This window comes from Astyanax mexicanus, chromosome 2 (assembly GCF_023375975.1).
Source record: "Astyanax mexicanus isolate ESR-SI-001 chromosome 2, AstMex3_surface, whole genome shotgun sequence".
NCBI lineage: Eukaryota > Metazoa > Chordata > Actinopteri > Characiformes > Acestrorhamphidae > Astyanax > Astyanax mexicanus.
This window is the reverse complement of record NC_064409.1, coordinates 32,896,027-32,922,360: the sequence shown is the minus strand read 5'-3', so window position 1 is coordinate 32,922,360 and position 26,334 is coordinate 32,896,027. Positions and strand designations below refer to the sequence as shown.

At 38.9% G+C, this 26,334-nt stretch overlaps 1 protein-coding gene across 5 annotated transcripts in view; it reads right to left on the bottom strand.

Annotated features, from left to right (window-relative positions):
• Positions 1–25,032, bottom strand: part of nell2b (neural EGFL like 2b) — a 138,878-nt gene extending 113,846 nt beyond the window's left edge. For 3 of the 5 annotated variants that reach the window (XM_049474235.1, XM_049474234.1, XM_049474236.1), the window contains exons 1-2: positions 24,709–25,031; positions 20,477–20,605 (exon numbers count right to left, since the gene is read on the bottom strand). In XM_049474235.1, coding sequence (XP_049330192.1) covers positions 20,477–20,605; positions 24,709–24,811 — 232 coding nt within the window. In that variant the 5' untranslated portion in view covers positions 24,812–25,031. Of the gene's footprint in view, positions 1–20,476; positions 20,606–24,708 lie in introns of all 5 variants that reach the window. The other 2 variants (XM_049474233.1, XM_049474237.1) reach the window with 2 other exon arrangements.
• Positions 25,033–26,334: the final 1,302 nt, after the last annotated feature.

The following is a 26,334-nucleotide window of genomic DNA, read 5'->3' as shown; positions in this document are numbered from 1 at the left end:
ACTCATACACACACACACCGAGGTCTGACATTGCATCCTAATGTTCCTCGGCTGTTGTGCTCGGAGCTGCATGGGCCCTGTAAGCTTCAGAGCTAAGCCTGCTCCATGAAAAGGATGAAGACGGCACTCATTAGTCAGAGTCCATCTAAGCTGGACAGCCGTACTGAGTTCTGGATCAGATCTGAACTGAGTCTGTTTGTTAGTGCTGGTCTCATCAGCTTTTGTTATTAACTTAGGATAATCCTGATAGTTTTTGACTCTGAAATCTGAAAACTTTTTAGACTAGACCCTAAATGCACCTGTCAATACATAATCCATTAAATCCCATTCACATCTTTCATTTTATTTTACCTTAAAAAAAAAAAAAAAAAAAAAAAAAAACAGAAGGAGACAGAAGGCATGCCAAACAGCCCCAAGTAAAAAAAACACTCACACACACACATACACACAGCCTGGTGCAAAAATTGCTAATTTGCATATTTGTCACACTTAATTGGTTCAAAGCTTCAGGCAAAAAAACCCAATCAAAAACAAAGACAAAAACAAACAGTTTTTAATTAATCTTTTTATTAATGAAAGAAAAAAAAAAGTTCAACACCCACTGGCCTTGTGTGTTACAATTACAGCCGCCTTGCCTACCAAATTAACCAATTAACACAAAGGCAGTTGACACTTGGGATCAATTAAGCTTAAAAACAGCCAAGCCTGATTGCTGCAGCCCTCCTGAATCTAAATATCAGTCAAACAGAGCCTTTGGCCCAAACCCACTTCTATTTTGTACCCCTTACCTCTTGTTTTTGAGTGATCCTTTCACTTAGTGAGTTACAAGAGGGAGGGGTAAAATACTCTCTCTAAAAATTCAGACAAACTTTCCAAACCATGCCAGGCTGATGTGACGATAGCATTGGAGTGATACAATTCAGCAACCTAGCAGTTTTAGGGCATTGTATGTCTTTAGAAAATGGGCAGGATGTACAGCAATTCATTATTATATCTATGTCTATATTAGAGCTTAATTTCTCTGCCCGAACCTGACTCCCATTACGCACTTCACTCGCAACAAAATGGAGGCTTCTGAAGTGAGGAGAAAAATGACATCAGGTAAGCTGACTTTGGCCCATTGCGAAGGAAAGTCAGAGGTATGGAGCTACTTCAAGTTAGTTGTTGATAGTAACATGTGTGTCGGCTTCGTAGAATGTGTCAATTCAGCATGCTCCTAGCTTTCCACAGCAAAAAAAGACGTAGATATATTGCTGTTTCTGTGTTCTGCGCCTAGACTGTATGCTTTATAAAAAAATTTAAAAAAAAGTTTGTTCAGAAAGTATTTTTTATTCTTAAACATTGTTAATTAGATTAGATTAGATGAAAATTATTGTAAATGATGTTATTGTTTTTGGTCTATTTCGGTTTAATGACTGTGCAGTGCATAGCCTAGTTTTTGTGTTTTGTACTGAGGCTATATGCTTACAAAAAAAAAAGTTTGTTTAGAAAGTATTTTATATTCTTAAACATTGTTAAATATATTAGAGTAGACAAAAGTAATTGTAAATTATGTTATTGTTTTTGATCTAATTCGGTTTAACTCATAGACTTATTGATGTTTGTGTTTTGCTGTAGGCTATACGTTTAAAAAATTGTTTAGAAAGTGTTTTATTTTCTTAAACACTGTTAATTATATTAGATTAGACGGGGAGATCTGTTCTTAAATGATAGGTCTATGCTTCTTCAGTGTTGCAGGGTTAATTAACATCATTCCGAACAGATGTCGCTTATTTAAACAGCCTGAAAATTATTTTAAAAAGCTCAGTTTTAATGCTCTACTTATTAAAAAAAAAAAAAAAAAGGCTCTGTTGTCCAATCCTTAATTTCTCTGGGGATGGGGAGCTGTTACCTTTTATTAGCCTTCTATTTATTTTAGTTCCACCTTAAATGCTGCAGCTTCTGGAAACAGGAAATTAAGCTAGTTAGCTAGTAACTGAGACAAACTACTAGTGATTTTTTTTTATGCATATTATGAAGAAAATAGCCGCCCCATTTAAAAACTGAAGAACTGGGCGCACCCCCCCACCCCCCGGTGACCAACTGAAGAAGAACAGTGCACATCCAACCAACCCACACCCCCCCTCCCCCCCCTTGGTACAACAGAAGAAGAACTGCGCACAGAGTTAAAAGAGAATTGAGACAAACCTTCACGAACCTGTAGGTGACCCTGCCAAACTGATGTAATGGTGGCAGTGGAGCCCTAAAGTTTAGCAGCCTAGCTGCTGCTTAACTAGTTAGCTTTAGGGAATCATTTATATGTCTTCAGTGTAAAGTAATTAATTATTATTGTCTATTCCTTTATTCTTCTGTGATGGAAAATTAAATTAAAGGGATGGGAAATTAAAATTAGCTTTTATTAGCTTACATTTTCTTTTAGTTCCACCTTAAATGCTGCAGCCTCCGCGTTCTGTTGCATGATTTAAGGTGGAACAGGGAATTCAGCTCGTTCAGAACCCAAGTTCAAAAAGTTTAAACTTTCTACAGTCAGTAAATAAACTAGTTTTAAACATAAAATTCAATGAGAAATTTTACCTGACCCATGCTTCTGTCTGGACTGGCTGTAGAAACTCTTGACTGGGATTCCGCCAACTTGTTTTCAACCATTTAAGTTTCATTTGTCATGTGTCCACTAAACAGTATGGGTAGCGTCTCCATATGAGGCCAAATGGTCAAAGCAGAGAAGCAGAATTGTAACGTCCCCATATGAAAGTGCAGGGTCTCAGAGGTTAATGAACCAGATGTCAGTTAATAGCTGTCTAGTTGTGATCTGGGGCTGGATGGAAGGATCAAATACGCATATCATGGTATTTTTTAAGACTGATTTATTAATTAATTAACTGATTAATTCATCAATCCATGCACTCATCTTCCATTCACGTTTATTGCATTTTCTAGAGTACATATAATATAAAAATGTTTATTCCAATAAGTATCTAAGACTTTGAGTACTACAGGGTTTGTGTTGTCCCACAATATCAACTTTTACAGTGTCCTGAAAAGTATAAACCCCTTCAAATCCCTTTGATTTTCTCACATTACACAAACCTGCATTTTATGAGTTGATATACCAACACAAAGTAGCAAGTAATTGGAAGTAAAAAAAACTTTTTTAATATATTGTTTTCAAAATCTTTCAAATCAAACATGTGGTGTGCATTTGTAATCAGCTCCCCTGCTCTCTGATACCTCTAAATAAAGTCCAGTGTTGACCAATTACCTTCAGAAGTCTCCTAATTAGTAAACAGAGTCCACATGTGTGTAATTTATTCTCATTATAACTACAACAGTTCAGTTAAGGGCTCAGTGGTTTGTTAGCGAACATTAGTGATCAAACAGCATCACGAAAACCCAGGAACACACAACACAGGTCAGACTGCCTTTAGCTTTGATTGCAGCGCACATTCACTGTGGTATTGTTTCAATAAGCTTCTGCAATGTCAGAGATTTATTTTAATCCAGTGTTGCATTAATTTTTCACCAAGATCTTGCAGCAGCTTTGATGATGGTAGAGTCTGACCACTGCTCAAAGTCTTCTCCAGCACATCCCAAAGATTCTCAATTAAGGTTAAGATCTGGACTCTGTGGAGAACAATCCATGTGTGAAAATGATGATCTCATGCTCCCTGAATCACTCTTTCACAATTCCAGCCCCATGAATCCTGACATTGTCATCTTGGAATATGCCCGTGTCATCAGGGAAGAAAAAACCCATTGACGGAATAACCTGGTCTAATTTAAAACTGCCCTAATTTAAAACTGATTATCACCTCTCTGGTGATAATGGGTAATTGCACTGATCATGCGGAAAAATCATTTTAAACTGAGCGGGTGTGATGCGGTCTTCTTTCAGAACAGATGAATCCGATTCCAGGTTATGTTCAGTCAGAGAGAAAGACTCCGCTCAGTCTGAAACTTCATTCTCCATTGCTCCACCAGCCGCTCGCGTTCAGTAAAACTGAGCCGGATCCTCTTTTAGAGGCTGTAAATGTGATGTAAGTATGTAAAGACGTGTGACGTGGCCAGAAGAACTCCCGCGAAAAGCGACCGACACCCCAGTTTTTAGAATAAATATATTATATTAGGCTTATCAGGGATGGTCGTTCCAGCACAGTGGTACCATTAAAAACAATATTCTGTCCCTTCTCCACTCAGAAATGCTTCTGCTTTCAGTTTAGAAACACAATAATATGGACTGCCGCCTTAAATTAGTCTAAATCAGTCCGTGGGACTAATATAGGATAACTGTATGTTATTTTTTTTTACAGTGTATAATAAAAGCAAACAATGGCAATATCAAGCATATTATTATGAATCCGCTGAATGGATTTCCTTGCCCAACTGGACAGGTGATTCTTGTTGTGTTTTACCTGACTTGCCTCAGGCAGACATTACTTTTGAACCCTGTTTCAGTTCATCTCTTTAAGAACAAGCAAGTAAGAGCACTGGTTGTTTATTCTACTGTTTTTACTGCCTGGGTTTGTAATCGATCAGATCATGTCCTCACGTACAAAAAAAAGCCCATTGAAACAGAGAGAGACCAGATAAAAGAAGACTGAGATCAAGATAAGAGCAAGCTGATTCTCTAATGAAAGAAGCAAACAAACTGCTAGAAAGCTACATCTCGTGTGTGTGTTTGTGTGTGTGTGTGTGTGAAGAGGATCTTGCAACCTCTCGACAGAACAGAGGCCACTCAGAGTGCTTACCTTTTATTTGTTCCTCTGTTTGTTTCATTAATTTATTCATGCTGATGGCAATTGATTCCTTTGTGCTTTGTACTTCTTGCAGCAAGTGTACCAGAAGTAATTACCTGGAAAAACATGTGGCCTAGCAGTTCATTACATGGCTTCTTTTATCATCTGGGCAGAAATGTATCCTGTTCACGTTTACCTTTTTAAAATCTGCTTTCCAAATCAATACCAAACTAAGAACCTTAGAGGAACACACAGGAGAAGCTGTTTAATGCAGTTAGCTCAATAAAAGCTATTAAACACGCTTTATCTCAGCAAAGAGCAAAATGTCACAGCAAAAAAAAAAAAGCATCCAGCTAACACCAGAGCTCAGAAAGGCTGCGTCGCTGTGCCCGAGTGACCCGTCAGCTGCGGCTCTCATGCAAAACAGTGGAACCCCCACTAATGCTTTCACATTCCACCTGTAAAAGTGCACTCATTTACATCCGATGAATAATTCAACCATAATTACAGTGACACAATGAACAAGTGTCTCAACTCCAATTAACATTGCATTAATCAGCAGATATCAACATTACATTTTCCCTGCCACTGCCTCAGAGCTACGGAACATAAATAGAGGCATGTCAGCCTGTCTGTGTGTAGGAATGTGTGTGCACTTAAGTTTTTGTGAGTCTTGGTTCCTCCCATGGTTCCATCCTTCAGCTTTGAGGGAGTGTACCACAGTTATCCCATTATTCGAGTAGCCATCTAGCCATCGAGTTTAGCCATCTAAACAACATAATTAGCTTTCTTAGAACAGAGTTTAGTATGGCATCACATCAATGTCAAAAGTTGAGGGCTTTTTTTCCTTGTAGCAGCAGTTTATGCTTGACTGAGTGTTTTGAGCTCTAGGGGTGGTTTTGACAGTTTGGGGGCGGGGTCAGGGTCGCCTCCCTTAACAAACGCTATTGGCTGTTATACAAATGTTAGTTCCGACCTCACAGTCTGATTGGTTGAGAAGTGTTCTAGCCGTGATTATATTTGTGATAACATCACAGCCTTCTCACACTAAACCTGCATCACTCCGCCGACGCGTTGCCGAGTAACGGCGTATATACACAGGACAGCTTAGAATCATCAACGGCATCAGCGGCAGCTTTAGCTTAGCACAGGCTAGCGCTCAACCACGGCACACTCGCTCGCAGCGCTGGTTGTCTTTTGTGGAAAAAAGGGAAAGAAAATCGCTCGGCTACGGCCGTCTGACAGCCAGAACGCTAACCAGACAGGCTAGGCTAAGTTAATGCTGAGCTAAAGCAAGCCACGCTAACCTAACCACAGTCCAGCCGGCTAGCTAAAACCAACACTACCCAGCCAAACAGGCAGAAATGCTCAAAAATGCGCAGCTTTCACATGAAGACGACTCCTCTGAGCAGGAGAGGAGAGTATTAATGTTATTTCACGCTCCTAACGTTACCATCTTCACTTATTCCCAATTTTGATTTCAAGCTAACTCTTGTGGTGTTAGTCTGTATTAACCATACACCATTTTGTAGTTAAGTTTCAGTTCTGTTACAGTTGTGGTGGAACTACTTTTTGGCAGAAGGCTCAGTCCATATTAAAGCATATTCATTCTTAATTTCTTAAAGTTCTTTGATTTATTTTATTTATTTATTATGTAAAAAAAGAAACTGTTGTATAAAAGCAATAGAACACTCGAGGTTGTGTGTTATCACAAATAACATCAAGGTTGTGATGATCTACGGCTACGACCGAATCACAGCAGTGATGTTATTCGTGATAACACACTCCCCCTTGTGTTCTATTGCTTAAATATCTCCAATATCTCCCGCTTTCCGGCGCTGTTCGCCTGGTTATAGTGCCTGAAGCGATCAGCTCGCTGGCACTGTCTGCCCGGCTTCAGTGCTTATAGCGACCGGTGCTGTTCGCCCAAAAAGCCAGTTGCTCTGGGCACTAAACCCAGGTAGACAGAGCCGGAGAGCGGGTTGTTTTGATGTTAGCATAGCCAGTTAGCTAACTCTCCTTCTGTTCTTCTTTCCCCACCCTCCTCCGGCTCGTGGAGATAGGAGGTCCGTCACAAACCCTGGAGATATCAGTAAATAGCGTTTGCTAAGGGAGGCGACCCTGACTCCACCCCCAAACTGTCAAAACTACCCCTTTCAAAAACTCAGTCGAGCACAAACTGCTGCAGCAGGTAATTCACACAGAACGTGAGGGAAAAAAAAGCTCGAAAGCGATATTCTGTTCAGTGCGTACCGGATTCCCTTTTTTTTCTTGGTAATTTTACATTTGTGCTCACGAGAAGTTAATTTACACTCTCAAAATGTTAAAACACGCTGGTTAATTTTTTTCACCTGGTATTTTTGCGCCCCTGACTTTTATTTTTGCGCCCTCAACTTTTGACATTGATGTGACAGTGATGCCATAGTTTAGAATGAAGATTAAGAAATCTGATTTTTCATTTTAAGTCCATTTAATGCCATTGATATAATTATAATAGATTAGCATAACAAAGAAATCTTACTTTATTAAAAAAAAAAATTGGGAGATTGGGAAGATTGGGAGTTGCAGTTATTGAAGCATTGGTTATTTAGCATGACTGGCTAAAATACAGGTCACTGTTTTATATATATATGAACAAACATACATATAAACGCAACAGACAATCTCACGATTATCAAAATTATTGAGGTAAAGTCCATTTATTGTACGATAAGTAGATAATGTAATAATTGTGACAGGCCTATAAACAAACCATAATATGTTTTATACTTTAGCTTCTTTAAAGTAGCACCTCTTGCTTAGATAGAGACAGCTTTGCACATCTTGGCTGGATTTTCTCAGTCAGTTTTATGAGGTACAGTCACCTGGAATGGCTTTCAGTTAACAGCTGTGCTGAACTTGTCAAGAATTAATTAACTGAATGTCTTGTCTCTTAATGTGTTTGAGAGCATCAGTTGTAAAGATGTGAAGAGCTAGAGTTTCTATACAGTGAATTTAGTAAATAGCTCTATTTGAGTGATGTTCTAATCCATATTATAGCAAGAACTACTTAAAAAATACTTTAGGAAATGAAAATTCAGTTCATTTCTAGTCTAAATGACATTTGTGTAGTCACAAAGACCATCAAAAACTATATGATGAAACTGGCTCTCATCAGAACCACCCCAGGAAAGGAAGACCAAGAGTTACTTCAGTTGCTCAGAAGAAGTTGATCAGAGTTAACAGCCTCAAAAACTGCAAGTTAACAAAACCCCTGATAAGAGCACTTTAATGCTTTACAGAGTATTTTGGTTTGTTTAACACTTTTAGATTACTACATGACTCCTTGTGTGTTCATTTCTAGTCTAAATGACTTCAGTATTAATTTACAATGTTCAAGAAGAAAAAAAAAACACTGAAAGAAAAGGTGTGCCCAAACATTTCACTAGTATTATATGTGTGTTCATTTTTGCATCTCAGTGTATTAAAAAAAGGTTTGGTTTATACCCAATGTCTTATTATGTGAGTTTGCTGGCTGAAAATATAATTTTTGTTTAGGCCAGTCATTATGATCATTTGTGTTTGGACAATATAGTGTAGGAGACCTACATTTCATTTTAAGACAATTTCATGAGCCTGTAATGATAATACAACAATAGAATAATACTGCACTTTTTATCCTTTTAAGAAGCAATAACCTTTTAATTACTGATTTCTGAATTGGAATATAATGCACATAAATATATCTAAAATGCCTAAATAAACAATAAATACAATAAAAACATTTTTTATACAAAGTTGGAACACAGGCTCACTCACGTTAATTGTCTCTTCTTTCTAAGAAAAACTAAACAGGTAATATTAAGATTATCAATGTCAAATCTGTTTATTGTCTGATAAGTGGTAATAATTATAATAAAAATTATTATATAATAATAATAACTATGGTGACAGATTATGACGGGCCGCTCACTGAGGTTTTTATGATTTATGTCTTGTTGACCTTTTGGCTTATTTCTGGATATCATAAAAGCTGCATTACAATATCAGGAAATAAAAATATTTGATTCAATTTGATTTGATCTATATCACCACAGAGGATGCACAAGTAAGGAGACCCTGAAAAGAAAACAGCAGACGGAAGGTCCAGACAGGAAAGATCTCAGACAGTCTCAATCCACTAGAAACACATTCAGCTAAAGTCCCGCCTCAGGGTCAGTCTGCTCAAATAGCCGATGAATTAGCAGCAATTTGATCCTGGCACTCAGAGCCAGTCAGTCAGCTTTATAGCTTTAAGAGAGCAAGAGTGGAAAGATTTAAAAAAATAAATAAATAAAAAGCTTCTGTCTTACACCTGCTCAGCTAAGCATGTTTCATACATGCATCAGTGGTCTCTACCTGTCAACACCAACCCAAATCTAAAACAATCTATTTAGACAATCAAATACTTACAGAAAGCAGTGATTAGTTGGATCAGATAGGTACTGTACATCTTCATTGGCTGGAAAGGTGTTGTGACAAATTCTAGTTCTCTGTCAGAGTCTGACTCCCCTTCATATACATGTGCACCCCCAACAGCAGAATGAGTGCAACTGATTATCCTCAGATTCCTTTTATTTCTGTTTATAAATAAGAGTTAATTTACTGTTACAGTAAATAAAATAATTCCCAGTCTAAGCGTTTATGTTCATACTTCTGCATGACACACCTGCACATCAAGGGTAGTCAGATTTCATCACAACACCAATTTGTTTTCCGTCTAGTTTGTTTAAAGACTGACTCAACTTCCTGTAATCGGTCCGAAATTCTGAACTACTGAGAAAATTGCTTTTACACTGCAGACAAACTCGGCAATGGTTCAGTAGATCCGGACCGAGGTAACCTCTTTTGGTCAGACCAAACTCTGGTCCTCAGATCTGCACTGTGTGTTTTGCGGCCCCTTTCACATTTGCTACTTTGCTTCAGACCAAACTGAAAAGTCTGCAAGCCCAGAACAAACAAGGTAGGTGTAAAAGCACCCTAAAGCATTTTCATGGTCAAGTGGTGTTTGAAAGTTTGAGAAACCTTCGAGAAAAAAAATCAGATTTTTTTTTAAATCTGAAGAAAAAAAATAATAATAATAAAATGAAACCAAACTATTAATTGAGAATAATGATTTACTACTACATAACTATGAGTGGCAAAAGTATCTGAATTAGTAGAAGATAACTTGAATGTGAAATTAGATTATGGTGTTTTAAACCAATGTGATGACAATCAGGTGTGATTGAGTGGAGCCCTGTTTTGTTTAAAGAACAGGAATCGATGAAAGTCTGAACACATGTTTATATATAAATGAATGAAACTCGAGGATGCTTTACAATTTACACGTTTTACACACAACTATTCACACTCAGCACTCATCCACACACCGGTGAGAAGCCACAGCCAATAGCGCACAGCGTACTCTCAACCTGAAACAACCATCCAACCTGGAGCACTGCATCGGGCACTACAGCATTTTACTCCACCCATATAGGGACTTGAACCCAAGACAAGGCAAATATGCTAATAAACAAAGGACATTCTAGATGAGCCCAAAACGAGCTGTTTATACTTCTACTCATCAGGCTGGAAAAGGTTACTAAAACCATCTCCACAAAGTTTGACCTCCACAAATGCACTGTTAGATTGTGTACAAATGGAGGGAGTAGTTGACCAACAAAGATCACACCAAGAGAAGAAAGGCATGCAACAGTCCACATAGTCACAATGGAACCCAAAGTAACTTCTAAGCAACTAAAGGCCTTCTCACATTAGCTAATGTTAATGTTATTGAGTCGTTGCTGCCTGTCTCCAGTTTTCTAAAGCTCTCATGAACAACACAGAAGGTTATTGGAACAATGTCTTGTGGAAAGATGGGATCATTTTGGTTTAAATGAGAAGCATAATGTTTGAAGAAAGGACAACACAGCATTACAGTATAAAAGCCTAATCATGTCTGTGAAACATGGTGGTGGCAGTATCATGGTTTGGGCCTGTTTTGCCGAATTTGCGCCAGGATGGCTTGCCATTATTGATGGAACAATGAATCAAACAAATTCTGAAGACAAAAAATGACAAGACATCTTTCTGTGAGCTTAATTATAAGAGATTAAGAGATATGCAGAAAGACAAGCACATTTGAACGTACAAAAAGGGACTTTATCCTTCTTTGTTGAAGTAACAGCCTCAACTCTTTTGGAAAAGCAGAACACTAGAGGGTCAGAACATGATGTTGGATTCTGGACATGTTCTGGAAAATGGATTTAACCCCATCTTATCCAAAAGTACTGGATAAAGCACCATCAATCCACATAATGCACTTACACTGCTCAACAGCTCAAAGCTGCAGGGCAGACACTGGGCACGATGACCTTAGGCTTGTGCAGCTGCTTCAGAGTGTCCCATTCTAGTGATCAAAGCTTTTCTATAGAGGTTGTACAACTGAACAGTGGTGTCAGAAATGATGCACACTGATGCATATAAATTTACTAACCAGAAGCGTATCCCACAAACTGTTGGACATGTGTGGAGTCACAGTAAACGGGTTGTTTGTTTTAGGTTCACTATAATCTGCCTCTTTATTTATATAGATACATGCAGTTCTTTAGAAGGGTTTTATAAGTATTGACGATACCCATTAAACCCTCTCTACTACTCTTTACTGTGAAAGTGTATTATTACAGTGACAACATATCATTATACCGTCCATCCGACTCCACAGGAAGGAGAAGGAAAAATGCCTTTAACATCTGTTAATGTGACTTATAAAAGCGTGAAAGATTGTCAAAATCTACATCTTTCTTTAATGAAATGTCTTCATGAATGACAGTTATACGGTAGGCAAGGTTTATGATAGTGATGTGTTGAGTGAGCAAGTGAAGACATCTCATCAGTCTCGTCTCTCTAGTAAAAAGCAGCACGGCAGATCATCCTCAGTCATCTTCACTTTCGTTCCCTTTTTTTTCCAGACACTTTTCCCCCCACATAAGCAAGATACTGGGACACCTCATCAGGGAGGGAGCACCACTGCTTGTCTCTCATTTCCATTCTGCAGACAGCGGAGTTCATTCAAAACCCCATGTGTAATTCTGCCGCCAGGCCATCCGTCTTGCAGCATGGATCAATGTGGCGCCTGAGTGCCCTGCTCCTGGAGCTGCCACTTCCTCGGTGATGTCCAGAATGCAGAGAAGCTCTAACTAGAATAATAAATGAGGTCCTGATGTTTTACGCCTGTTGTGCCACTTTGCATTCTGCCTGGGGTTTGTGTATGAAAGTGGTGTAAGTGTGCAGTTTATGGACAATATGCATGGTAATAAACCAACGGTTTTATGCTATTAAAATACTTGGATTATTTAAAGTTTTTCATCTTCTTTATCAATTATCAAATATTGCTAAAGATCCCAACAATTCGCACCCAAGCACTCGTGGTATTCACAAAGCAGGAGAAGACTGGAATAGAATTGCAAAGTGTTTCCAGGAAGCATCAGGCCATAACAATTATGTATACCCTATTTTTCGCACTATAGGGATTTAAAATGCTTTAATTTTCCCAAAAATCAACAATAGCCTAATAATCCAGTGCAGTGAGTTTTAGTTTAGTTTCTCCAGCACTGAGACTTGAGCATTAGCATTAATACTAGTTAGTTATTAGTGATAATACTAATAATAGTATTAGTATTGACAGGCTAAGCGCTAAGCTATTTTGCCGTTCACAGGTTGCCTGCTCCTAACCCCGGCTAGCACTGCTGAAGCAGTATTAGAATTAACCGCTTAGCGCACCAAGCGCTAGTTAGCTCTTTTGACATTCAGAAGTGAGTATTATCGGCCTGTAGCCTGCTTCTAACCTCGGACAGTACTGCTGGAGCAGTATTAGCATTACCCGCTAACTGCACTAAGTGCTAGCTCTTTTGCCAATCAGAGGTGAGTATATCGGACTGTAGTCTGCCTTTTTACCATGTTAAAATAAGCTACATGGGATAAACCGTTAGCTAATATCACCCTGGCTTACTGGAACACGCAGGTTTCCTCAGTGTATTGCTGTCGGGTGGAATTAGCCACTAACCGTGGCTAGTCTTAGTGGAAATCTGAAAATCTAAGCTTACTGTAAATAAATGGAGGCGCATTACTCACGCAAACAAACAGTTTTCAGGAGAAAAATCTGTGTTTATTAACATCCAGCACTTATTTGATTTTAAATGATTATTATTTTTTCTTTTTAAGAATTACAGTTTTGGTTACTTAACTTATCTTAGCTTTGAGAGAGTGTTGAGCGAGACCTGCTGAATTACAAGAAAAACATGGCGACATTTTCTTACTAGTGTTGTATACTGCGCCTTATAATCCAGTGCGCCTTGTGTATGAAAACAGACCAGAAAATAGATGCTCCGCGGGAACGGTTTTCATCTGGTGATATTTTCATGATGAGCATCTTTGTACACTGGTCTGTGGTCAGGGGTTTGCATTCTGCCTTCGATTTGTGATGAAATGGTGTAAAAGGTGCAGTTTATGGACAATGTTCGTGGTAATAAACTAGCGGTGTCAAGCTTGAATTGATCACACTTTTTCTTCTCCTTGATCAATTATCAAATGTTGCTGAGCGTACCTACAATTCACACCCATGCACTCATGGTATCTATAAAGCAGGAGAAGACTGGAAGGAGATTGCAAAGTGTTTCCAGGAAGCCTCAGGTCATAACAACATTATAAAATAATGGCTGTTAACAAGAAGAGAGGAGGTCAAGCTGAGGTCTGGACAGCCAAGAAAACATTCAGAAAGAGGGGCTTGTAGTACAGTTAGAAAGGAAAAGCAAACCCCTGTTTGACTGCAAGAAACTTTTAGAGGAATGAGCAGACTGTAGTGTACAGACTGGAGATCTCTGTACAAATATGGTCATCATTTAAGGGTCAGTAGAAGTAAAACTTTCCTGCAGGTATGTTTGGGGAAAAACAGAATTTCATAAAAAGAACCTCTCTCCAACTGCCAAGCATGATTGTGTTGCAGCCAGTGGCATGGAGAAACTTTCTCCACAGATTATCAAAAAGAAAAATAGGTTTAAGGAAATAGCAACAAACTTTGAAAGCAAATATCCCACTATCTCTAAAAAATGTCATTTGATTTTGAGTATCTGCCAATACCGAGCCCAATCCGATACCAATTTGGAAAGAGGAAACTGTGTGTGTGTAAATGACAGAGCGAGGCTGAGAGTCTCCAGCTCAGTGATGGGGTGTCTGCAGTTTGGAGGAAAATAAAAGTGGATATTAGTAGAGGATGGCTGGATAGGTAGCTTGCTGGATAACCTTTAACCGGATATAAATCAGCGTTAATAAACAGTACAACAGAGCACACTGACAACATGAGAGCCTTGATGCTGACAGTATAATCACAGCATGAGCATTCCCAATGCATGCAGCAGAGTACAGTGAACTTGTGGAGTAACGTAACTTTATATTTTTGATAAATTAGAGATCTGGATCTTTTCCACCCGATTCTGTTCCTTTAAAAAAAATAATAAAAGATAGGCCCCAATTTCTGGTCACAAAATTGGATCAGGGACACCCCTAGTAAAAAAAAAAAAACATGCAAAAAACGCTCAGGAGATTCCTGGTTTGAATCCCCGTCATGCCGCTTGCCATCAGCACAGGCATCTGTGAGCTCACATATCGGAACCGAGTCGTTGCACTTTCCTCAGAGTGCGCTGTGATGCTACTCAGCAATGCTGTATCAGCATTAGATTGAGGTGATGATTGTATCACATGTATGTGCAAGTCCTCACCCTTCTGGTGTTGGGGCATTACTAGTGATAGGGGAGGTACAGCTTAAAAGTATGGGTGGGATTTTTGGCATAGCTAAATTGGAAATGGGATAAATTAAAAACGGTTAAAAAGAAATGTAAATACGATGCTTTTTCCTGGCAGATAATGATCCTGAACACACCTTAAAATTCAAAGTCGGCTACATTGAGATGCACAAGCTGAAGGTTTGTCCATGACCTGAATGAGTAAAAGAAGACTTTTAGCTGTCCACAAAAAGACTTTACAAAAGGAATGATTCTTGCGAAAGGGGGTGTTACTGACTACTGACCACAGAGGGTGACCAAACGTTTGCTTTTTTTAATTTAAAGAATGAAATAGAAAACTGAATCTTGCTTTAACTAATAAAGAAATGTGGTTTTATTTCATTTCAGAAATGTTTTCCAAAATGTCTCCACCAATAACATGAATAACCCGTTTTTTTAGTTTATTTAAGCGTAAAAAAGGGTGCTAAACTGTTGTACTGTTCAACTGATAATACATTTATACTAGATGTGTTTTGTTTTAGTTTTAGTTTCTTTAAAAATACAGTGAAAAAGACAAGAAAAGAAAAGAAAGAAGCTGTTTGGTAACTTCTCCCACAAGTAGTAGGTCAGAGGTGCTTTATCACCATATTACATCAGAATATGTAACAGTGTGGGGTACAGCAGCAGTAGCTGTCTGCAGACAATATGGAGAAGCATCTTATACCAACCTGCCAAGATTAAGATATTCTGACATCTGTCAGCAATTCACTGAGCCACTGCGACATACTACAGACATACTATCACAAGATAATCACATTAGTGTCTCCTATGTGATGCCAGTTCTTCACCTCCTTATCACATCAATGCTAATTCATCAGAAGGAAGACAAAGACCTCAATAAAAATATGCAAGAACATGATTTTAGACTGTATTCATTAGAACAGAAAAAAAAGTAGTGTTCATAGTCATTATACTAAAATTATGACTTTTGTTCCAATACCTGCCTAACCATCTCAAAACTGCTGCTGTGGCACAATTTTTTTTTTTGTGTTAATAATAAAAGGAAAAAAAAACTGCAATAATAAATAATGTGATTACGTTTATTCTTCATTGCAAGTAAGAATTATAATAATTGAATTAATAATTTGGATTTTTTTTTTATTGTAAACCTTGTCTGTGAGCTGTCTGAGAGGAGAGCCCCTACTAATAAAAAAAATAAAAAGATAAAAAAATAAAAAGATCAGCCCCATCACCATGTGTGCTCCCATTGGAATTAAAGTTAAAGGAAAGAATTGAGTCATTATTCCGTGTTTTTCACTTGAGCTCAAAAAAGAACAGAGGAAACCAGACAATAAGGTATTTAAAAGCTAGGAGACATTTAAATGGTGTTTAAATGCTTTGCGAAAAGTGTAGAGTTGACATATTGAGTGAATCGGTTCAAAAAAACAATTGCAAATAGATTTAAAACATAGTTTTGACATCACAAGCCCTTGCGTTACTTCCTGTATACACAACCACGAGGAATCTCAGACACTGGATTATATTTCAGATTGCAAAAACTGAGAAAATAAAACCAGTAAATGAGTCACAGAAAGTAACTTTCAAACTAATTTTGAAGGAACGTTTATTACTGAGAGTTTTCCACAATGGATTAATCATGGATTCTCACCGGAGAGCAGGATACTACAGCAGCAGTAGCTGTCTGCAGACAATATGGAGATACCTGGCAGATATTCAGACATCTGTCAGCAATTCACTGAGCCACTGCACGTTTTTACAGACATACTATCACAAGATAATCACATTAGTGTCTCCTATATGAAGCCAGTTTTTCACCTCTTTATCACTTTATCACTCTGAGAAAATTGCAGGATGGGCTGAGTGTAAAGTTGACTTATTGAGTAAATAGGTTCACAAATCGAGTGCAAATCAAGTGCAAATTGATTCAAAACATACTTTTGACATTACAAGCCCATGCGCTGATATCACGCTGTGACCTATGTATACAAAATCGTGGTGAAACTCCGACACTGGATTTTATTTCAGAATGTGTGTTTGTGACTGTAAACTGAGAAATGAGGTATTAAATGTGTCAAAGAAATTAACTTTTTTTTTTTCTTTTTTTTTTGAAGAAACTTTTATTTTTGAGAGTTTTCCACAATGAATTAATCACGGATCCTCGCCGGACAGCAACGATGCTGACATTTTTAAAACAATAGGAATTCTTTCCAGCTCTTTCTAACAATATATATGGTTTATACTGATTAGAGCTGGGCGATATGGCCCCAAAAAAAATCTTCGATTTAAAAAAAAAAAAAGATCAAATTTAAATTGATTTTTTCCCCCTACTAAAAATCAAATTAAAGATGATTAAAAAAATGGTTAAAACTAGTTTTAGTTAGTTAGTTTTCACTTAAATGTCCCCTTTGTGGTTAAAGTGTAACCAAAAACAAGCCAAAAAATATTGTAAACATCTAGTAACTTTAAGAAAGCTTTCTCCAACATAGTTTAGGTACTCACACAACGCACCCTCAAACTTAAATAAATAAAATAAATAAATAAACCCACCCTCAAAAAACAAATAGAAAGAAATAAAAAAGGTTTTATCAAAAAGGTGGCCTTTTTGATAAAACTTACAAAATAGAAAACAAGTACAATTTAATATGCTATTAAGAAAAGACTCTCTCGTTGGGCTTGAATTGCAAAACAAAGCTTTAAATAAGCTTTAAATAAGTGCCAGTACCAGTGCACTGGGGTGCGCGCGGGAGGGAGGGGCGGGGCTAAGCCTGTAGTACAGGAGCTCACAGGGGCGCGTCGGTGGTGAAAATTAAAACTGAGAGAAAATCGATTTTCAGAAAAACACATCGTCCTTAACTGTAAATTCGAATTAATCGATAAAATTGATTAATCGACCAGCTCTAATGCTGATATGTTGAGGCATTCTTTAGTTAATAAGCTGAGAAGATGGCAAGCTTGGATTTGTGTAAATAGGGTATTGTATCAATTTAAATGACAAAGTATTAAGATGCTTTTCTATTACTGATATACAATGTAACACTACATCAGAGACATCAAGCTGAAGCTCTGAAGTTGAGCCTAAAGTTGCTAACATGTTCCAGACCAATAAAGAGCGTATAAAGAAACAGAGTTAAGTAAATACTAGGGCTGGACCCGAATATTCGGGTATTCGGATATTCGTTCGTTGAGTAGGTATTCGGTTTTTAATTTTGGTATTCGGATATTCGTTTTTTTTTTCTCCTTTCCAGAGTTCCACCTCACTCTAACCACTTCTGTTCTCGCGGGTCCAGTCAGAATATCTTGCGCGCGGGACAGAACTGAACTGTTATTGGCTGGAGCGGGAGTTTAATCCAGACGATGCGGGAGCAAATTAATAAATAGTTAAGAAAACTGTAATAATTGTAAAAAAAAAAACCTAAAGAAAACTCTCAACGCGCAGGATGGACCGACACACACACGCACACACCGATGGTGTTTGGACTGGGGTAAGGAAAGGGACCACACTATTCAGCGCTGCTGTTTTAATAAATATATAAGTAAATTTGAAGCATTAAATGTAGTTTATTTAATTTATATTAGGAACGTGGGGCGGGAGCGGCAGAAATGTGTATGCGCGGGATTAAAAGAAGCAATTTTTTTGCGGAGCGGTAACGAGACAGAAACGCGGGAGCGTGGAAGAGTGGGTTTAAAAATCAGTCTCGCGCAGACCTCTATTATACATGATAAAAAAAATGCAGGCTCTTCGAAACTGATTTATATAATAAAACGTAAGGGGTAATGTGGCAACAGTAGGGGCTAAATCGGTTACAAAAGCCTGGCCTACAAAAATGATGTCTGAACGAATTTCCTCTTATCTAATATAATTTAAAATGGTTTAAAAATATAAAATAATTTCTAAGCAAACGAAATATTTAATATTGAGCCTATAGCCCAAGTGCAAAAATACAAAATCAGTAATACGGCTATGCCCTGCACAATCCTTAAACCGAAATAGACCAAGTACAATAACGTCATTAACAATGACTTTCCTCTACTCTAATATAATTTAACATGGTTTAAAAATATAAAATAATTTCTAAACAAACGAAATATTTAATATTGAGCTTATAGCCCAAGTGCAAAAATACAAAATCAGTAATATGCCCTGCACAATCCTTTAACCGAAATAGACCAAGTACAGTTTACAATGACTGTCCTCTAATATAATCAACAATGTTTAAGAATATAAAATACTTCCTGAACAAACGTTTTTTTTGTTTGTTTTTTTAAGCAAATAGACTAAGTGTGAAAACACAAACAGCAATTTACTGGGCTGGCTTGCGCAGCGGAGAAACCGTGCAGCAGCAGCCGCGGTGTGGGGCAGCAGAAATTCCGGGATGAAAACACAAAGAAATCTGGGCTAAAAACACAGAAAAAATATGGGGTGAAAACACAAAAATCCGGATAAAAACACCAAAAATCCGGGGTGAATATGTCTCGTCGGTCAGAGCAAATTGAACATTTTTCAGTAGATTAAAGGGGCCGTGATTTGCTTTTTTTTTTTTTTTTACCTCTTTTTTTAAAAACGAATATTCGAATATTCGCTTCGAATCAGTGCCGAATATCCGGAGCTCAAAAAACGCTATTCGGGCCAGCCCTAGTAAATACCTTCCAAAGACAAGGAGGAAGACCTTGTATAGTAAATCATATACATACTAAGCTTTACCTGACTGACTAAGCCTGTCTGCAAGTATTTCTGATATTAGCCTCCCCTCAGAGAGACTTTTCAGTGCAAGCAACATTATCATCATCACTTCCCAATGTTCTATTCTTCAGCCTGAAAGGGTGCATAGGTTGGTTTTCGTGGCTCAAAACCTCAAAACATGCAGATATTTAAAAGGTTCAACTATTACACAACAGATAAAGAAATGAGACAAAGAAATGTTTCATCAGTGCTTAAATAATACTGATCCAACTGTACATTTAATTACAGAGAGTGTATTTAGTTCTGCGTAACTGGATGATGTGCAGCAAAAACTGAATAAGCACTGTTATGTGCATGAAAGGGTTAAAATGTCTAAATATTGTAAATATTCTGATATAATATTTTAATGTTCTGAATTGTCGATACCTCTACTGTATTTAGGTTTCTCTGTCTGTATTTATTTAGAGTCAGTGCAGCACTACCAATAAACTAATTACTGAGAAGATTAAGAGTATGATGGGTGGAAAAAATAATGCATAAATGACACAACTATTAATTAGACTGGATAAATATTTGCACAAACTATTAGGCTGCTGCCACCTGGGTTTAATCAGGACTAAGAAGAAGCTTAAATAGCTTAAATTTGTCCAACACTCCCTTTGCAAATATGATGGAATTAAGGCATTCATCTAATTAAAGGCAAAATATATAGTTCAATAATACATAAATAACATGCTGTAACATATAATGGAAGCCTATTACAATAGTTGTACCTACTGAATGATTGTATTTTTAAACGGTTAATATAAACAGGTCTTTTGACTGCTAAAGCTCATTCATTCACATGTAGAAGGTCATGGGGAAAATACACAACACCTCAAGGTGGAATTTATAGCCCAGATATCCTGCATATGGTAGCTGTAACTGTGCATTAATGGATGGGCTACTGGAGCAGCACGGGTGGCTGTTAACCTGTTTACCATGCTGCCTGCTGTTTTGCTGTTGTTGTGATCCATTTTTCATGAGAGATTAAGATTAAGTGGAGGCCGAAACTACGCCGTTCCCAGCAGCTGCACACCACCGCCGGCCTGGCAGCTTTTCAGCCAGATGTTTGCTGTGGATTGACCACTTCAATCTCATTTCAAAATCTTTTTCAAAATGAAACAGTGACCTCCCTCAGGACATTTCACAGAGAGCAGCGTTTACACGTGCAGTTTGCTAATAAGCACAGTATGGTGGAAAACTAAAACCCCAGGTCCTACCTTTAAACTGAAAGGCTCTGCTCTCATTGTGAAAGCCCTGGACTTGGGAAACTCCTGCATAAGTCTCATCAAGGTGAAGCTCATCGAAGAAGTCAATGCGTAATGCCGGATCAACTCCAAAACCTGAAACTAAAGAGAAAAACAAATGAGACAAAAAAGCAAAGAAAGCAGCTTTAATATCAGAACTGAGAAGCAGAGTCTACCTCAAAATCTAAAACTAAAAATGAGATTAAACCCCAAAACTTGAAACTAAAAAGAAGAACCAACACTAAAACCCAAAACGAAAAAGGAGAGTGAACCCAAAATGTAAATCTAAAAATCAAAGTAATCCTCAAAACATAAAACCGAAAGGAATGAACGCCAAAGCCTAAGCCCAAAAATCAGACAAAAAATCTAAAACTGAAAAAAAGTCAATCCCACTGTAAAACTACAAAGCATACTCATCCCCAAAACCTGAAACGGAAATGCAGACCCAGCCCCAAAGCAGTCTCAGCCCCAAAAACTCAAACTGAAAAGCAGGCCCAGCCCCAAAGCCTCAAACTGAAAAGCAGACTCAGCCCCAAAGCCTCAAACTGAAAAGCAGACTCAGCCCCAAAGCCTCAAACTGAAATGCAGACTCAGCCCCAAAGCAGACTCAGCCCCAAAGCCTCAAACTGAAATGCAGACTCAGCCCCAAAGCAGACATAGCTCCAAAGCAGACTCAGCCCCAAATCCTCAAACTGAAATGCAGACTCAGCCCCAAAGTCTCAAACTGAAATGCAGACTCAGCCCCAAAGCCTCAAACTGAAATGCAAACTCGGCCACAAAGCAGACTCAGCCCCAAAGCCTCAAACTGAAATGCAGACTCGGCCCCAAAGTCTCAAACTGAAAAGCAGAAACTACAAAGCATACTCATCCCCAAAACCTGAAACGGAAATGCAGACCAAGCCCCAAAGTAACTGAAAAGCAGACTTAGCCCAAAGCCTACAACTGAAAAGCAGACCCAGCCCCAAAGCAGTCTAAGCCCCAAAAACTCAAACTGAAAAGCAGGCCCAGCCCCAAAGCCTCAAACTGAAAAGCAGGCCCAGCCCCAAAGCCTCAAACTGAAAAGCAGACTCAGCCCCAAAGCCTCAAACTGAAATGCAGACTCAGCCCCAAAGCCTCAAACTGAAAAGCAGACTCAGCCCCAAAGCCTCAAACTGAAAAGCAGGCCCAGCCCCAAAGCCTCAAACTGAAAAGCAGACTCAGCCCCAAAGCCTCAAACTGAAATGCAGACTCAGCCCCAAAGCAGACTCAGCCCCAAAGCCTCAAACTGAAATGCAGACTCAGCCCCAAAGCAGACTCAGCCACAAAGCCTCAAACTGAAATGCAGACTCAGCCACAAAGCAGACATAGCTCCAAAGCAGACTCAGCCCCAAATCCTCAAACTGAAATGCAGACTCAGCCCCAAAGTCTCAAACTGAAAAGCAGACTCAGCCCCAAAGCCTCAAACTGAAATGCAAACTCGGCCACAAAGCAGACTCTGCCCTAAAGCCTCAAACTGAAAAGCAGACTCAGCCCCAAAGTATCAAACTGAAAAGCAGACTCAGCCCCAAAGTCTCAAACTGAAATGCAGACTCAGCCCCAAAGCCTCAAACTGAAATGCAAACTCGGCCACAAAGCAGACTCAGCCCCAAAGCCTCAAACTGAAATGCAGACTCGGCCCCAAAGTCTCAAACTGAAAAGCAGACTCATCCCCAAAGCCTCAAACTGAAATGCAGACTCGGCCCCAAAGTCTCAAACTGAAAAGCAGACTCAGCCCCAAAGCCTCAAACTGAAAAGCAGACTCAGCCCCAAAGCCTCAAACTGAAAAGCAGACTCATCCCCAAAGCCTCAAAATGAAAGACACTCAATTCCAAAGCCTAAAACTGAACAGCAGACTCAGCCCCAAAGCCTCAAACTGAAAAGCAGACTCAGCCCCAAAGCCTCAAACTGAAAAGCAGACTCAGCCCCAAAGCCTCAAACTGAAATGCAGACTCAGCCCCAAAGCCTCAAACTGAAATGCAAATTCGGCCACAAAGCAGACTCAGCCCCAAAGCCTCAAACTGAAATGCAGACTCGGCCCCAAAGTCTCAAACTGAAAAGCAGACTCATCCCCAAAGCCTCAAACTGAAATGCAGACTCGGCCCCAAAGTCTCAAACTGAAAAGCAGACTCAGCCCCAAAGCCTCAAACTGAAAAGCAGACTCATCCCCAAAGCCTCAAACTGAAAGACACTCAATTCCAAAGCCTAAAACTGAACAGCAGACTCAGTTCCAAAGTCTCAAACTGAAAAGCAGACTCAGCCCCAAAGCCTCAAACTGAAAAGCAGACTCATCCCCAAAGCCTCAAACTGAAAAGCAGACTCAGTTTCAAAGCCTCAAACTGAAAAGCAGACTCAGTTTCAAAGCCTCAAACTGAAAAGCAGACTCAACCCCAAAGCCTCAAACTGAAAGACACTCAATTCCAAAGCCAAAAACTGAACAGCATACTCAGTTCGAAAGCCTCAAACTGAAAAGCAGACTCAGTTCCAAAGCCTCAAACTGAAAAGCAGACTCAGCCCCAAAACTTGAAACTAAAAACAGATTCAGCCCCAAAGCCTGAAACAGTCTTCCTCAAAATCTTAAAACTGAAAAGTAGACTGAACTCATCCTAAAACATGTTTAAATTCAAAGCCTAAACTGAAATACAGACTCAATCCCAGAACCTAAACTAAAAAAAAGAAACAACCCAACAAATTAAACTGAACCTAAGAGTCAGCCCCAAAATTGAAACTCAAGTGCAAAAACTGAAACTAAAAATAAAGGTCAACAACAAAAACTGAAAATGAAAAGCAAACTAAAAATACTCAACCCTACAAAAGCAGGGTTAAAACCAAAACATACACTAAAAAGTATAAATAACTCAACAATCCTAAAAATCAGACTTAACCTCAAAACATAAAACTAAAACGCAGACTTAACACCTTAAACACAAAACTTGGAAGTAAAAAGAAGAAAGAGCCCAACAATCCTAAAAACAGATTCAATCCCTAAAAAACAGGTTTAAACTGAAACCTGAAACTAAAAAGAAATAACCCAACAATCCTAAAAATCAGACCCAACCCCAAAACCTTAAAATAAAAAGCAGACTCAACCCCTAAAAAGGTTTAAACCCAAAACTGGAAACTAAAAAGAAAAAACAACAATCCTAAAACAAATCAGACCCAACCCCAAAACCTTAAAATAAAAAGCAGACTCAACCCCTAAAAAGGTTTAAATCCAAAACTGGAAACTAAAAAGAAAAACAATAATCCTAAAACAAATCAGACCCAACCCCAAAACTTTAAACTAAAAAGTAAACTCAACCCCTAAAAAGGGGTAAAACCTAAAACTAGAAAGGAGAACCAACCAAACAAGCATAAAAAGCAGACTTAACCCTAACAACTTAAACTAAAAATCAGACTCAAGCCCAAAACTAAACTAAAAAAACAGACTCAAGCCCTAAAATAGGTTTAAACCCATAGCCTTAAGCTAAAAAGAAGAAATAACCCAACAATTCTAAAAATCAGACTCAACCCCAAAACCGTAAACTAAAAATCAGACTCAAGCCCTAAACAGGTTTAAACCCAAAACCTGAAGCTAAAAAGCACACCACAATCACACCAAATCCCAAAAATAAACAGCAAGAGCAGCCCAAAACATCTATTAAAATCACTTTACAGTACAGCCAACTGCACGACCAAAATGGAAAAAGAAAAGGCAAGATTAGCTTCAAACACTGAACCGGAAAATATATATGTTGAGTCTAATTCATCTTTAAATATTAAAAATGACTACAAAACCTTTAAATATGAAAAACGAGATCAAATCCAAAACCTGAAACCTGGTTTAAAAGAACTTCTGGTTTAACTTGTCTTTCACTTGAAACGAACAAAAAATAAAAAGCTAGATCAACTTTAAAACCTGGGATTCAACATTTTATACTGAAACCCAGAACAGCAGGACCCCCAGATGATAAAAACCTGATGAACACAATCAATAAAAAACACGCCCCAAAAACACAAACAAGACACAAACACAGAGTGAAGCCTGAAGCCTCGGGGACAGTTCTGATCATCTGCTCAGCTGTAAAGCTGCAGGTTTACATTGTTATGATGGAGGTAGAAAATACACAGTTAAACCCTGTGAGAGACTCAGCTCTCAGCCTGAACTCCACAGGGAACATTAACCTGAACACAGAGAGAGCAGGACCTACCGGAGGAGAGCAGGCTGACTGAGATCAGCGCTGAAAGTTGGAATAGTCTCATGCTGAAGGAAGCGGCAGGTCCATCTGCGCGTCCCCGCGAGAGAGTCCGCATCACTGCTCAGTCCCAAGGAGCGCCCGACTGCGCATGACCAAACAGCAGCTGAAACTTTACAGTCCGCACGGAGAGACGCGGAGCGGGGAGAGGAGCGCGGACAGTGATGAACAGAGACTCAGCAGACAGAGCGGGGATCCGCGGCGGAGCGGAGGAGGAGCTGGAGCACCATACCTGCTGCTGCGCGCGCGATCACACACACAGAGTGAGGGCTCGAGACGCCCCACACTCAGAAACCGCTTTGTTTCACGCCCGTTTTGCACTAAACCCCGCCTACTCTGCTCTGAAGGGCGAATACTAAATCGCGTCTGCGCTCTGATAGGCTAATAGTTAATTATCCACAGATAGACAGTAGCACTGACTAATCACAGCGCAGCAGGGCGGGTTGGTCTGAATACGGGTGGAATGATGAGACGCCGGTCTGAGAGAGTCGTGAGAGACGCGCCCCACAGCCCGCTCACTCCTGCCCCCTTCTGGTGGACACTGGCAGCTACAGTCACTGAGCTTTCTGACAAACAGCACAAAACAAAGTTTAGCCCCTCAGAATTTTCTATATTTCCTCATTAATATGACCTAAAACATCATCCGATTTTCACACAAACCTGTTTTATTTAAAAAAGCTGGAATCTAATAAAGTCTGCTCTTCACAACTGATTGATGCTCATCAGGCTGAGAAAAGGGTAAAAAAGGTCTCTAAAGAGTTTGGACTCCACTAATCCACAGTCAGACATATTGTGTACATTTAGGACATTTGGTGTGAAAAGGTGAGCATGGGCTCTGAGTAGATTTGTACATGTATGTGTTTTTACTGGGACTCAATTGGGCTTCCCAAATGGGGCCCATCACTACAGCCCACCTTAATATTATATGAGTCTCATCTTCCCCTCACTGGCATTTACAGTTAGGCCCATAAATATTTGAACAGTGACACAGTGTTTATGATTTGGTGTCGGCATGCCACCACACTGGATTTGCCACCACAGTGTGGAAGTGTAGACTTTCAGGTTTAATTTAAGGTGTTGAACAAAAATTAAGCTATTAAGCGTTTAGGAATTACAACCATTTTTCTACAAAACCTCATTTCACAGGCTCAGAAGTAGTTTTGTCTTAAGTGAGTAAAATGCTGCTCAAACAGGTTCAGATCTGGAGATTGACTCAGTCAGTGAGTCAATTCCACTCCTGGGTTGCTTTCACAGTATCATAGGGTCATTGTCCATCGCTACTGTTTAGCCATGTCCAACCATCTTTTATATCTATCTATCTATCTATCTATCTATCTATCTATCTATCTATCTATCTATCTATCTATCCATCCATCCATCCATCCATCTACAATAGTGACCTAGTGACATTGATTTCACCTGTTCAAAAACACTGTTTCAGAACTGGACTTCTTTAGATGTTTTTAATTTGGCCTTTCTGTTAATGATTTGCAGCTTGTTATGAACCCTCTGTATTTGCTCTAATTAAGTCTTCTCTTTATAAAATACTGATAAGATACTGATACACCTACTTCCTTTTTT